Source organism: Girardinichthys multiradiatus, chromosome 9, assembly GCF_021462225.1.
Source record: "Girardinichthys multiradiatus isolate DD_20200921_A chromosome 9, DD_fGirMul_XY1, whole genome shotgun sequence".
NCBI classification, from domain to species: domain Eukaryota; kingdom Metazoa; phylum Chordata; class Actinopteri; order Cyprinodontiformes; family Goodeidae; genus Girardinichthys; species Girardinichthys multiradiatus.
Window position 1 is genome coordinate 10,705,497 of NC_061802.1, and position 12,140 is coordinate 10,717,636.

The 12,140-nt window shown below is 40.2% G+C and overlaps 1 protein-coding gene across 2 annotated transcripts in view; it reads right to left on the bottom strand.

Annotated features, from left to right (window-relative positions):
• The window catches only part of myo1f (myosin IF), a 28,880-nt gene extending 22,989 nt beyond the window's left edge, over nucleotides 1–5,891 (bottom strand). Inside the window, exons 1-2 of one of the 2 annotated variants that reach the window (XM_047375603.1) lie at nucleotides 5,764–5,891; nucleotides 5,512–5,665 (exon numbers count right to left, since the gene is read on the bottom strand). In XM_047375603.1, coding sequence (XP_047231559.1) covers nucleotides 5,512–5,514 — 3 coding nt within the window. In that variant the 5' untranslated portion in view covers nucleotides 5,515–5,665; nucleotides 5,764–5,891. Of the gene's footprint in view, nucleotides 1–5,511; nucleotides 5,711–5,763 lie in introns of those variants that run through there. The other variant, XM_047375602.1, reaches the window with a different exon arrangement.
• Nucleotides 5,892–12,140: the final 6,249 nt, after the last annotated feature.

Below are 12,140 nucleotides of genomic sequence, written 5' to 3' on the forward strand. Positions count from 1 at the left end.
TGGCATTAACAGTCATGCTTGAAATGCGGCGGAATTAAAAAACTATTCTGCAAAGTAGAGTGGGCCAAAATTAAACCAAGGTCTTGCAGAACACTCAGGAATTGGGTCTAGAGTGGAACTACTTTTTCAAATAGGAACAGGTCTGAAAACAGCTTTTAGTATTTGGTCAAGCTTTGTTTGATGATCTGAAACATATAAGTGTGACAAAAAAAGGAACAACTGAAAAAAATAATCTTTAAGGGCGCAAATACTGCTTTGCAGCAACTTAAGCTCATAATTAAGAGGTGACCTTATAAAAACGTTTTTTAGAAAAAGTTAGTTGCAAGTCGTGGACTGAAAATATCCATGAAAATAAGAGCTTTAATGCCAATTACATGCTGGTCTGTTGACATGTTACACATTGTTGAAGAAAAGGATAATTACTGCCAGAGGAATTGGCTCTGAGATTGTTTTATAAATATCCTTTAATAATGAAGATCAAGAGTAAACTCTTGTTTGGCATCATAAGACATTTTTTGAAAACAAAACCTACTTTGGTTGTTGTTACAAGAAACTGAGGTTGGCTACCAGGCAACAGGTTAAACATGGCCTTGACATAGTTGAAAACAAAAGCTGCCCTTGTACAGCTTTAACTTTGAAGTCTTTAAAAGACCAGAAGTCCACTCCTGTAATCCAGCTGCCCTGTTGTTGACACCTCCTGGGGTAATGACGAACCTCTGAATCTTTGCTTTTCCCTAAAAGACGCTGGTGTGTTTGATGTGTGAAGTTTTGCAGGGTTTGTCACTGGCAAAATGTGGTCTGTGGTCGGAGTCTATGAGCGACATTTGCGTGTGAGAAGCCTGCTGCTGTGGTGTATCTTGACGCTTCTCTCCAGAGCGAGAAAATAAATAATTCCAACATGTTTCACAGAAAGCATAAAGACTTAATCTATTATATCATATATATATTCACTGATTTGCAAAAACAATTATTTATGCTTTAATAATTTCAGATAATTTTCTAATTGTTGCCTTAAATCTGATCTTTTTCTGTGTTTGCTTTCAGAACAATTATGTTAAAGTCAGTTTCAGTTAGCAGCTCAGACGTTTTTTGAAAATAAAAGGTAAGTTTCTATCTTTAAAGACAAGTTATTAGGGTCATTTTGATGAAAGAAGACAACATCTTGTATTAAATGTCATGTGCAGCTTAGTCATAATCAGTCTGCTTTATAAAGCTCTTACACCTAGCAACACAGCACACAGGAAGTACTTATGCCAGTGTCACTTAGTTTTTATTTTTAAATTTAAAGACTTATGAGCAGACATTTAGATGAAAATCATAAGTTTCTGTCTGATTATGTAAAGAATCCTTTCCAACCGAAGGCAGCGAAGCCAACGTTTACTGCTTGTTGGCTAAATTACAACAAAGCTTTCTCATTAAATTAGAAAGTGTTATTTTTATATCGCTCTTACTCTGTAACAGTGTCAGTTTTTGGTATGCTTGATATGGCTCTCTCTCCAGGGCAGCTTGGTCAGGGGAGCACTATTGGTACAAAAAAATATATGGCAGCTGCAGTCGCACCCCACACAAGTTGTCTTTTGTTTAGTTGCATCTCCAGTCAATGAAAACCCCTGGTGTTCTGCATCATGTAAGCACTGTAAGAAAATGTGAGCTGGTCAATTACATTTAAGCTGGTGTCTGATCCACAGCTTCCAAATCTACTAAAATAAAAGGACTGATTCACTTATTGTTTTGTTTGCTTGTTTGTTTGTTTATTTCAAAAACTCTAAACCTTATTTGATAATCCTTCTGTTAAAAGCCAGAATACCTACAGGTATAGTTGAGTCTGTTCTGTGGAAATTAGTCTTTCTCCCTCAGCCTTCCGGCTTTCCTTCTACCACAGCTGCTCCTCATTTAATCTGATTAGCTTTGTTGGTTAGCTTGTAATTTCTCCAAACCTGCCCTGGTATTGATGCTCTGTGGTTCTCATTGTTCTCCGTTGGATGCTTCTGTCACTCTCCCTGTTTTTCTGCCAGTTTTTCTGCCTGTGCATCACTTCCTGTGCTGTGCCATAAATTTTTGTCTTTTTATCATTAAATTCTGTTTTCACCACGCTGCTTCCATGGTCCTGTCTGTATTTTGTTCCGGCTCCTACATTACAACACATGACAATGCGATGAAACTACCCGTTGAAACTTTTAGTTTCCAATGAGTGTCTTTGGAAATAATTCAGCACTTTTACTCGGATTCAGAGAAATAAAGGAAAGTACAATCTCGGCCGTTGATGAACTGTGATGTTCTGTGCTGTCAACTGATGTCTCTTGCTCTCCAAATACAGCAGAAAAATAAACATGGCTGTACAGAGCAGTTACTTTCTTTTGTCATTTGCACTTGAGGATTTTGATAAGTCTGCTAAGACAGGGAGCAGAACCTTTACACATCTGACTGCTAGGTCATTTGTGCTGGCCAAACAGCTGTTCAGATGACAGCTGTTATTTTGATGGTGTAGAACCATGTCCAAGTCTGGGCATTTATTTGAGCTTTCATCTGAATTCTTCTTCAGCTGTTTTACATTTTTATTTCATTGTCAGGGTTTCAACATTGTGGCACTAAAAACACATCTGCAAATATATTCGTAAGCAGAGACGTCGGGATGGTTGAACTTTGTAATTTATGTGTAATGAAAAGAAATGCTTCATCTTAATTGCAATTTTTGCCCAAACCCCTTTTTCCAAAAGGGCAGCATGTTGTCTTCTCCTGTAACATTTTACAGGGTTGGGCCAAACAGAAAGCAGGATCTTTGACCATTCCTTTTTGCGCTATCACTCTAGATCAGGGGTGCCCAGGTCCAGTTCTGCTACTTTTAGATGCATCCCTGCTCCAACACACATGAGTCAAATGTATGGACTGTTACCAGGCCTCTGCAGAGTTGAATGATATGCTAATGAGGAAATTTAGCCATTTAATTCAGGGATGGAATAGTTGCTCTGAACTTGGGCACCCCTGGTCTTGGTTCTCCAGACTTTTATTCTGTCTTCCCTTCAACTCAAGCCACAGGTTTTCTTGAAGATTTAAATCTGAACACTGAGATTCATTTTGTGTCTGGTGGTCAGAGGTAGATCAGGCACACCATATGTTGAGGCTACAGTCCTTGATGCAGCTTTTATGGATTTGATTCTTGGCCCTGCATGTCTTCCCCTTCCTTCTCTGTCCATACTTTTAAAAATGCTGCACATTTATTATTTTTTATGTAGATAATGATTTGCATCATTTGACTTTTTTAAAGTGGACAATTTTTTCTTCTTGAGATGACATTTTTGTTGTGATTTGACTCTACAAGTCTTCAAAGATATGCTTATGCGGTGCTCCCAGGACTAAAATTAATGTAATTGTGGAAGCATTTTGTTTCTATGCTCCTCAGGTTTGGAAAAATAAACTCCCTGAAAACCTGAGATGTACAGAAACTGTTGGTTCCTTTGAATTAGGACTGTTTATTGCAGCTTTTGATCATAGTCTTACTAATAAACTTTGGCCTGATTACTGATGAGTAATGTAGCCGTCATAACTAAGATTAAATTACATATAAACATTTGTTTCTTTTTATGCAATGTTTTTCAAAGCTTTTATTTTGATGCTTCTTCTTTCATTTTGTGCAAAGCACTTTGGATTGTATTGTATTTTGATATTAGTTACCTTGCTTTACCTTACATGAATAACTTGAATTGGATTTAATATGTTTTAATCGGGTGTTAGGTCTTTCATTGCTAATTTAATGCCTTTGAGTTGATTTTGTCCCAACTCTGCCAGGGTGTCTCTGAGTGGACTTTGCATGCTCTCCCTGTGCATTAGTGGAGTACTCACGATTTCTCCTAGAAACATGGATGTTAGGTTAACTGTGCAGGATGTACCCTGACTCACAACCATTCAACTGTAAAAACATGCATCAGCCTACAAACTGTACAACATTAAGCAGGTATAGAAATTTCAAATGGGTTGTGATCCGAGTTTTAGCTTTGCTTTTGCTTAGCTTGATGTACTTCTGCTCTATATTGATAGTTCAACTTCCCGTTTTTGTTTTGCAGAATCTGCGTCTGCTCTTCTGCCCCACTTTGTCTTTATGTGCGATTGTCCCTTTATTTATTTAGTCTTGACTAAAAATTTTGACTTTTTCTCATCTTGGGAAATCTGGTCTTGTTGTTTGATTTCTCTCAGGAAAATCTGCTCTTTGTCAATGTTATTGTGTTTGTGGAGCCTTAACCCACCTCAGTTTGTATTGCGTGCAGTTAATCTCTTGATACTGAATTATTTCACTCATCTAAGCAATGTGATTAGAAAAAAGTACTGATAAGCAAGGGTTTTTAATCACAGCATAAACCCAGATTTTAGTCAAAAAGTGACATTTTGTTTTGGATGCTCAAACATATTTCAAGCAGATTGCAAACTCGTTAAACACTTTAAAAACCACTCAGTGAACTTAAAAAGAAAAACAAAGCACAACTTTGAACAAAGTTGCTTAAAGAAAGACTTTTCATCTCCCCTATTATTTCCGTCATCTAAAATAAACTGTCTCCATCTTAGCTGTGACTCTCATTTTGAAAGGAGGGTTTAAAGGCGTTTTAGACTGCAGACACATAATGCATCTACACATGCCAAGCTCCTCTGTCTGATGATCTTTATGAGAGAGAGTCACAACTTGGCCAAATATGTCTGTGAGTTTTTCGATGTTCAGGGACCATTTTCAGGAAGTGTTTTGACAGAAACTACCGGCCTCTCATGTAAGTCCACTTCCCCCTCTCTCACCTCAGCATTGCCTCTTGTGAAACCCCAGAACCTTTCTACATGTACTAGGGTCTCTTCCTGCAGCAGTACCCTGCAACGTTTTCGGCCCAAAGAGTGCAATAAATCACTCGACACAAAATAACAGATCTACATGTGCATTTTAAATGAATTATGATGGATTTTGGTGGTTACGTTTAAATGAACAAAACACTTAAAAGTTTCTTCTCCTGAGCTTTGTGGTATGTGAATCCTTTATAATATTAAAGCACCAGTTTATACCCAAGTGATGCTTTAATAATTCAACCTTAAACAATGGAACAAAGCAAATCATTCCCTGTATTTTACAGCTCTGAGCTTTAATCACAATAAAAAGGCTTGTCATGAAAAAGAGGAAACTTATTCTGCTGCTGTGAAGAGCTGAATCTCAACGAAGAGTTTGTACATTTAAACACCCTAACACATATCCTGTCATGTAAAGGTAAACTTTAACTCATCTGACACCCTCATTTGGTTTTTAAACAATAAATGTTACAGTTCGCATAAAGCTAATTTCATTGTCTTGTCAATTATAAGACTATCAAACAGCATGAAAGCACATTTTTCCTGCTATAGCATAGCAGAGATTCAAATAAACAAAAAACCCCTCCATCGTCTGTACATTTAAGATAACATCTGTGTGCGGATGTCAAAGTTACACACCTGAGCTCACACAAGTCAAAGCTGCTCAGAGGATATAGAAGTGAGGTACCCTACCATTGTTCCCGTGGGCCTCTCCTTTTCGGGTGTCCACCGACCAGAGAGTGTGTGTCTGCTGTGTGTGTGCCGTTAAAATCCACCGTTTGACCTCCTCAGACTGCAGCCATCACCCAGGAGAGGGTTAGCCAAAACCAGCAGCAGGCACATAAGACTACAAGACATCCAAGAGAGCTGTAACATCTACTTCCTCATACTCCCACTGACAGTGTGTGAAACAAGAACTGAACACACTGTGAAGCACACACTCACCGCAGGGTGCTGAGAAGCTACTTCTGTATTTCTGTCATGCTCCCAGCCGTCAGGGAGGATTAAGTAATGACCGGTGACAGTGTTTGTTGACTGCAGATATCAAAGTTTCACACCACAATTAGTCAGTCCAATTCTTCTGGCACAAGCAGAGGAGCACTGAGGGCAACAGAGGCAGCAGGGGGATCATTTTCTTCAGCTTGTTGCCAAATGATGGGTGTTTCATTTGTGTGATGCCGGCTCCACCCTGGCTGTGGTTGCCTCATGCAGTGTTTGTGCAGTCTCCAACGCCCTTGATAACCGATGGGTTCAGGAAGAATGTATAGGAGAGCGTGTGTGGGCGTGCAGGTGTAAAACTGGGCTGTTTCTGCTTTAAGACTTTTTGAGTTACAGTGTTACATCTTCCTTCATGTAGGGCATGAATCAGTGATAATCTGGTCTCCTGGGGGTAGGGTTCCTTTCTGACTGTGCTTTGCTCTGTTTCATTCTAGTCATTTTTTGTTTAAATAGGAGTTAGAGTTTCTGACTTTTTGCCTTGAAAATCTCATTTTGAATTGCTCTTCTGCTGGACTACAACAAGAGAAGAAAATAGAGTCAAACATTTACTATCTGTTTTGTAGCATTGCCATCATGACCCGGCTTGATTAGGTTGTGTGTTGTTTCTGTCCTCTTTGTTTCCCCTGTTTACCCCTCCCTTCCTGTAGTGCTTCTGCTGTACTGATTTATGCATCTGCTTTTCAAGCCATTCTTCTTGCAGATCTAATAGTTTCATATTTTAACGCAAGAAAACCTAAAAAAGTATAAAACAGAGAGAAATCCCAGTTTTCCTAGCAGATCAATTATTTTAAAGTCCACTTTCTGAAAACATTAGCCCTTTTAATTCACACCTTTGAAACCAGATATCCATCTTCATCCATGCATAACAAACTTTCAAATACAACCACACCATCCTGGCTGCCTGTTTGGTGAGACACAAAAAACACATATAGTGCACATTTGCTTCAAAGACCACCAATACAGAATACCAGGTGAGCTCTGTTGCCCCTAACCAAAATCCAATGCAATAATTGCCTTCAGAAGACACCTAAATACTAATTCGTGCCCACCAGTGTGTGAATCCCAGCATAAATCCAGTACTGTATATCATGAATCACTAAGGTAGTCGAAGTAGAACAAACCAGAGAATGAAAACAGACTCAAAACACAGGATGTAGACGGTAAGTGAAGTTTTATTCCTAGTGTAGGCTTGCCTAGGATAATAGGTTGGTGTTGTCCAGGAACCAGGGGAGGAGGATGGAATCCAGGAATCCAAGGTGAGAGTGCTGATGGTGAGTATAATTACAGTGCAGTCCTTAGGTGAGTATTTACCAGGTGCAGGCAGGCAGATAGGCAGGTCGACAGGTAGCCGGGCAGGTAGGCAGACAGGCAGTCCAAATAACTGAGGTTATGTTCCAGCAAAGACCTGTTCCAGCAGTTGCCTTAAGAAGCCCAGTGAGCTCATCAGATGAGCTGCAGCTGCTGATAACGAGCTACCAGAACCAACCAGGAGGAGAGAAGCTGAGATCCTACACTGTGGAGGTTTGTTAAAGAACACCAGTTAACAAAGAAAATCATGAAGACCAGGGAACACAGAAGACAGGTTAGGAATAAACTACAGAAATAAACTAAGACCCCAAGCTTTGGACATCTTACAGAGCATTATTTAATCCATCATCCAGAAATAGAAAGTGTATGACACAACTGCAATCTTACCAAAACATGGCCAGACAATGAGAGTATTAATCAGAGAAACAGCCAAGAGGCCCTTGGTAGCTCTAGAGAATCTGCAGAGATCCAAAACTCAGATGTCAGAGTCTGTCAACTGGACAACTATTATTAACGCACTCAAAAAAAAAAATCACATTTAGATGGAAAAGTGGCAAGAAGAAAGCCATTATCGGAAGAAATCCAATTAGTAGTTTGCCACAAGCCATGTAAGAGACACAGCAAACATGTGGAAGAAAGTACTCTGGTCAGATCAAGCTAATCAAAATGGCTTGCATAGCATACAGTACAGACCAAATGTTTGGACACACTTTCTCAGTCAAAGAGTTTTCTTTATTTTCATGACAATGAATATTGTAGCTTCACACTGAAGGCATCAAAACTATGAATTAACACATGTGGAATTATATACTGAACAAAAAAGTGTGAAACAACTGAAAATATGTCTTATATTCTAGGTTCTTCAAAGTAGCCACCTTTTGCTATGATTACTGCTCCGCACACTCTTGGCATTCTGTTGATGAGCTTCAAGAGGTAGTCACCTGAAATGGTTTTTACTTCACAGGTGTGCCCCGTCAGGTTTAATAAGTGGGATTTCAAGCCATATAAATGGGGTTGGGACGATCAGTTGTGTTGTGCAGGAGGTGGATGCATTACACAGCTGACAGTCCTACTGAATAGACTGTTAGAATTTGTATTATGGCAAGAAAAAAGCAGCTAAGTAAAGAAAAATGAGTGGCCATCATTACTTTAAGAAATAAAGGTCAGTCAGTCTGAACAATTGGGAAAACTTTGAAAGTGTCCCCAAGTGCAGTTGCAAAAACCATCAAGCGCCACAAAAAACTGGCTCACATGAGGACCGCCCCAGGAAAGGAAGACCAAGAGTCACCTCTGCTGCGGACGATAAGTTCATCCGAGTCACCAGCCTCAGAAATCGCAGGTTAACAGCAGCTCAGATTAGAGAACAGGTCAATGCCACACAGAGTTCTAGCAGCAGACACATCTCTAGAACAACTGTTAAGAGGAGACTGTGTGAATCAGGCCTTCATGGTAAAATAGCTGCTAGGAAACCACTGCTGAGGACAGGCAACAAGCAGAAGAGACTTGTTTGGGCTAAAGAACACAAGGAATGGACATTAGACCAGTGGAAATCTGTGCTTTAGTCTGATGAGTCCAAGTTTGAGATCTTTGGTTCCAACCACCGTGTCTTTGTGCGGCGCAGAAGAAGTGAACGGATGGACTCTACATGCCTGGTTCCCACCGTGAAGCATGGAGGAGGAGGTGTGATGGTGTGGGGCTGCTTTGCTGGTGACACTGTTGGGGATTTATTCAAAAGTGAAGGTATACTGAACCAGCATGGCTACCACAGCATCTTGCAGCGGCATGCTATTCCATCCAGTTTGCGTTTAGTTGGACCATCATTTATTTTTCAACAGGACAATGACCCCAAACACACCTCCAGGCTGTGTAAGGGCTATTTGACCAAGAAGGAGAGTGATGGGGTGCTGCACCAGATGACCTGGCCTCCACAGTCACCGGACCTGAACCCAATCGAGATGGTGAGCTGGACCGCAGAGTGAAGGCAAAAAGGCCAACAAGTGCTAAGCATCTCACTCCTTCAAGACTGTTGGAAAACCATTTCAGGTGACTTCCTCTTGAAGCTCATCAACAGAATGCCAAGAGTGTGCGTTCAGTATATAATTCCACATGTGTTCATTCATAGTTTTGATGCCTTCAGTGTAAAGCTACAATATTCATAGTCATGAAAATAAAGAAAACTCTTTGAATGAGAAGATGTGTCCAAACCTTTGGTCTATCTGTAAAACAAATACACATCACTCTGAACACACCATCCCCACGGTCACACATGGTGGAGGCAGCATGATGCTGTGGGGATGTTTTTCTTCAGATGTAAATTGGTCAAAGGTAATGGGAAGATGGATGAAGCTGAAACACAGAGCGGCCCTGGAAGAAAACCAGGTAAAAGCTGCTGGGATGGAGTTTTTTCTTCCAGCAGGATGACCATAAGGACAACCATGTGAGGCGACTGTGGCTCAGTAGGAAGAGTAGTCTTGCAATCAGAAGGTTGTGGGTTCGATTCCAGCTTCCTCCTGCCATATGCCGATGTGCCCCTGGACAAGGCACTGAACCTCAAGTTGCCTACCGATCTGTGTATCGGTGTATGAATGTGTGAGCGTTAATGAGTGGGATTGGGTGAATGTGGCTCTAGTGTAAAGAGCTTTGAGTTGTCTGTATGACTGGAAAGGCTCTATATAAGTTCAGTCCATTTACCGTTTATAAAAAACATCCAGAGCTAAAATGGAGTGATTTAGATCAAACCCTATGTATGTGTTGGAATGGCCCAGTCAAAGTCCATAACTAAATCTAAAATGAGTCAATGCAGTTTTTTTTTGATGATTTACAGGTCCTTCTCAAAATATTAGCATATTGTGATAAAGTTCATTATTTTCCATAATGTAATGATGAAAATTTAACATTCATATATTTTAGATTCATTGCACACTAACTGAAATATTTCAGGTCTTTTATTGTCTTAATACGGATGATTTTGGCATACAGCTCATGAAAACCCAAAATTCCTATCTCACAAAATTAGCATATTTCATCCAACCAATAAAAGAAAAGTGTTTTTAATACAAAAAACGTCAACCTTCAAATAATCATGTACAGTTATGCACTCAATACTTGGTCGGGAATCCTTTTGCAGAAATGACTGCTTCAATGCGGTGTGGCATGGAGGCAATCAGCCTGTGGCACTGCTGAGGTCTTATGGAGGCCCAGGATGCTTCGATAGCGGCCTTTAGCTCATCCAGAGTGTTGGGTCTTGAGTCTCTCAACGTTCTCTTCACAATATCCCACAGATTCTCTATGGGGTTCAGGTCAGGAGAGTTGGCAGGCCAATTGAGCACAGTGATACCATGGTCAGTAAACCATTTACCAGTGGTTTTGGCACTGTGAGCAGGTGCCAGGTCGTGCTGAAAAATGAAATCTTTATCTCCATAAAGCTTTTCAGCAGATGGAAGCATGAAGTGCTCCAAAATCTCCTGATAACTAGCTGCATTGACCCTGCCCTTGATAAAACACAGTGGACCAACACCAGCAGCTGACACGGCAACCCAGACCATCACTGACTGTGGGTACTTGACACTGGACTTCTGGCATTTTGGCATTTCCTTCTCCCCAGTCTTCCTCCAGACTCTGGCACCTTGATTTCCGAATGACATGCAGAATTTGCTTTCATCCGAAAAAAGTACTTTGGACCACTGAGCAACAGTCCAGTGCTGCTTCTCTGTAGCCCAGGTCAGGCGCTTCTGCCGCTGTTTCTGGTTCAAAAGTGGCTTGACCTGGGGAATGTGGCACCTGTAGCCCATTTTCTGCACACGCCTGTGCACGGTGGCTCTGGATGTTTCTACTCCAGACTCAGTCCACTGCTTCCGCAGGTCCCCCAAGGTCTGGAATCGGCCCTTCTCCACAATCTTCCTCAGGGTCCGGTCACCTCTTCTCGTTGTGCAGCGTTTTCTGCCACACTTTTTCCTTCCCACAGACTTCCCACTGAGGTGCCTTGATACAGCACTCTGGGAACAGCCTATTCGTTCAGAAATTTCTTTCTGTGTCTTACCCTCTTGCTTGAGGGTGTCAATAGTGGCCTTCTGGACAGCAGTCAGGTCAGCAGTCTTACCCATGATTGGGGTTTTGAGTGATGAACCAGGCTGGGAGTTTTAAAGGCCTCAGGAATCTTTTGCAGGTGTTTAGAGTTAACTCGTTGATTCAGATGATTAGGTTCATAGCTCGTTTAGAGACCCTTTTAATGATATGCTAATTTTGTGAGATAGGAATTTTGGGTTTTCATGAGCTGTATGCCAAAATCATCCGTATTAAGACAATAAAAGACCTGAAATATTTCAGTTAGTGTGCAATGAATCTAAAATATATGAATGTTAAATTTTCATCATGACATTATGGAAAATAATGAACTTTATTACAATATGCTAATATTTTGAGAAGGACCTGTAATTTATTAATTAAATGATGCTGTCCAACCCAACCCAACCCGACCTAGTCCTTTATGAAAAATAATTTGCCCCACCTTGCTATATAAAGAAACAACTGTAATTAACTACCTGTTTTGGAAAGCTGAGCTACACACAAGCCTTATTACTCCCAGAATCAAGAAAAACACTTAAATAGAACCTGTCTTACAACACGAAGTAAGTTCAAAAAGCAACACTTTGCATGCTGATCTAACTCGGATCAGAACCACAAATATTAGAAATATGGTGCCATACAACGTAAAATAAAATAATAAAAAAGAAAAAAATCTTACATGTGAACTATCAAAACAAACAAACTGACACTGGTTCAATATATTTATAATAAAATGGTAACACATCGGTATGATACGAGTACAAAGGTGTGAGAACTGTGCTATGTGGCTTGGCAAATGAATAGATAATAATTTCCTTTTATAGTCTAATTGAAGTTTCACAAACAAGCAGGACTACTTTAAAAGATTTTAAGGAAGTTTGAGTCCCTAAAACGATTAAAGAAATCCCGATTCTGAAATAACCTTGAAAGCTAATGGCAAAAATGTGTAT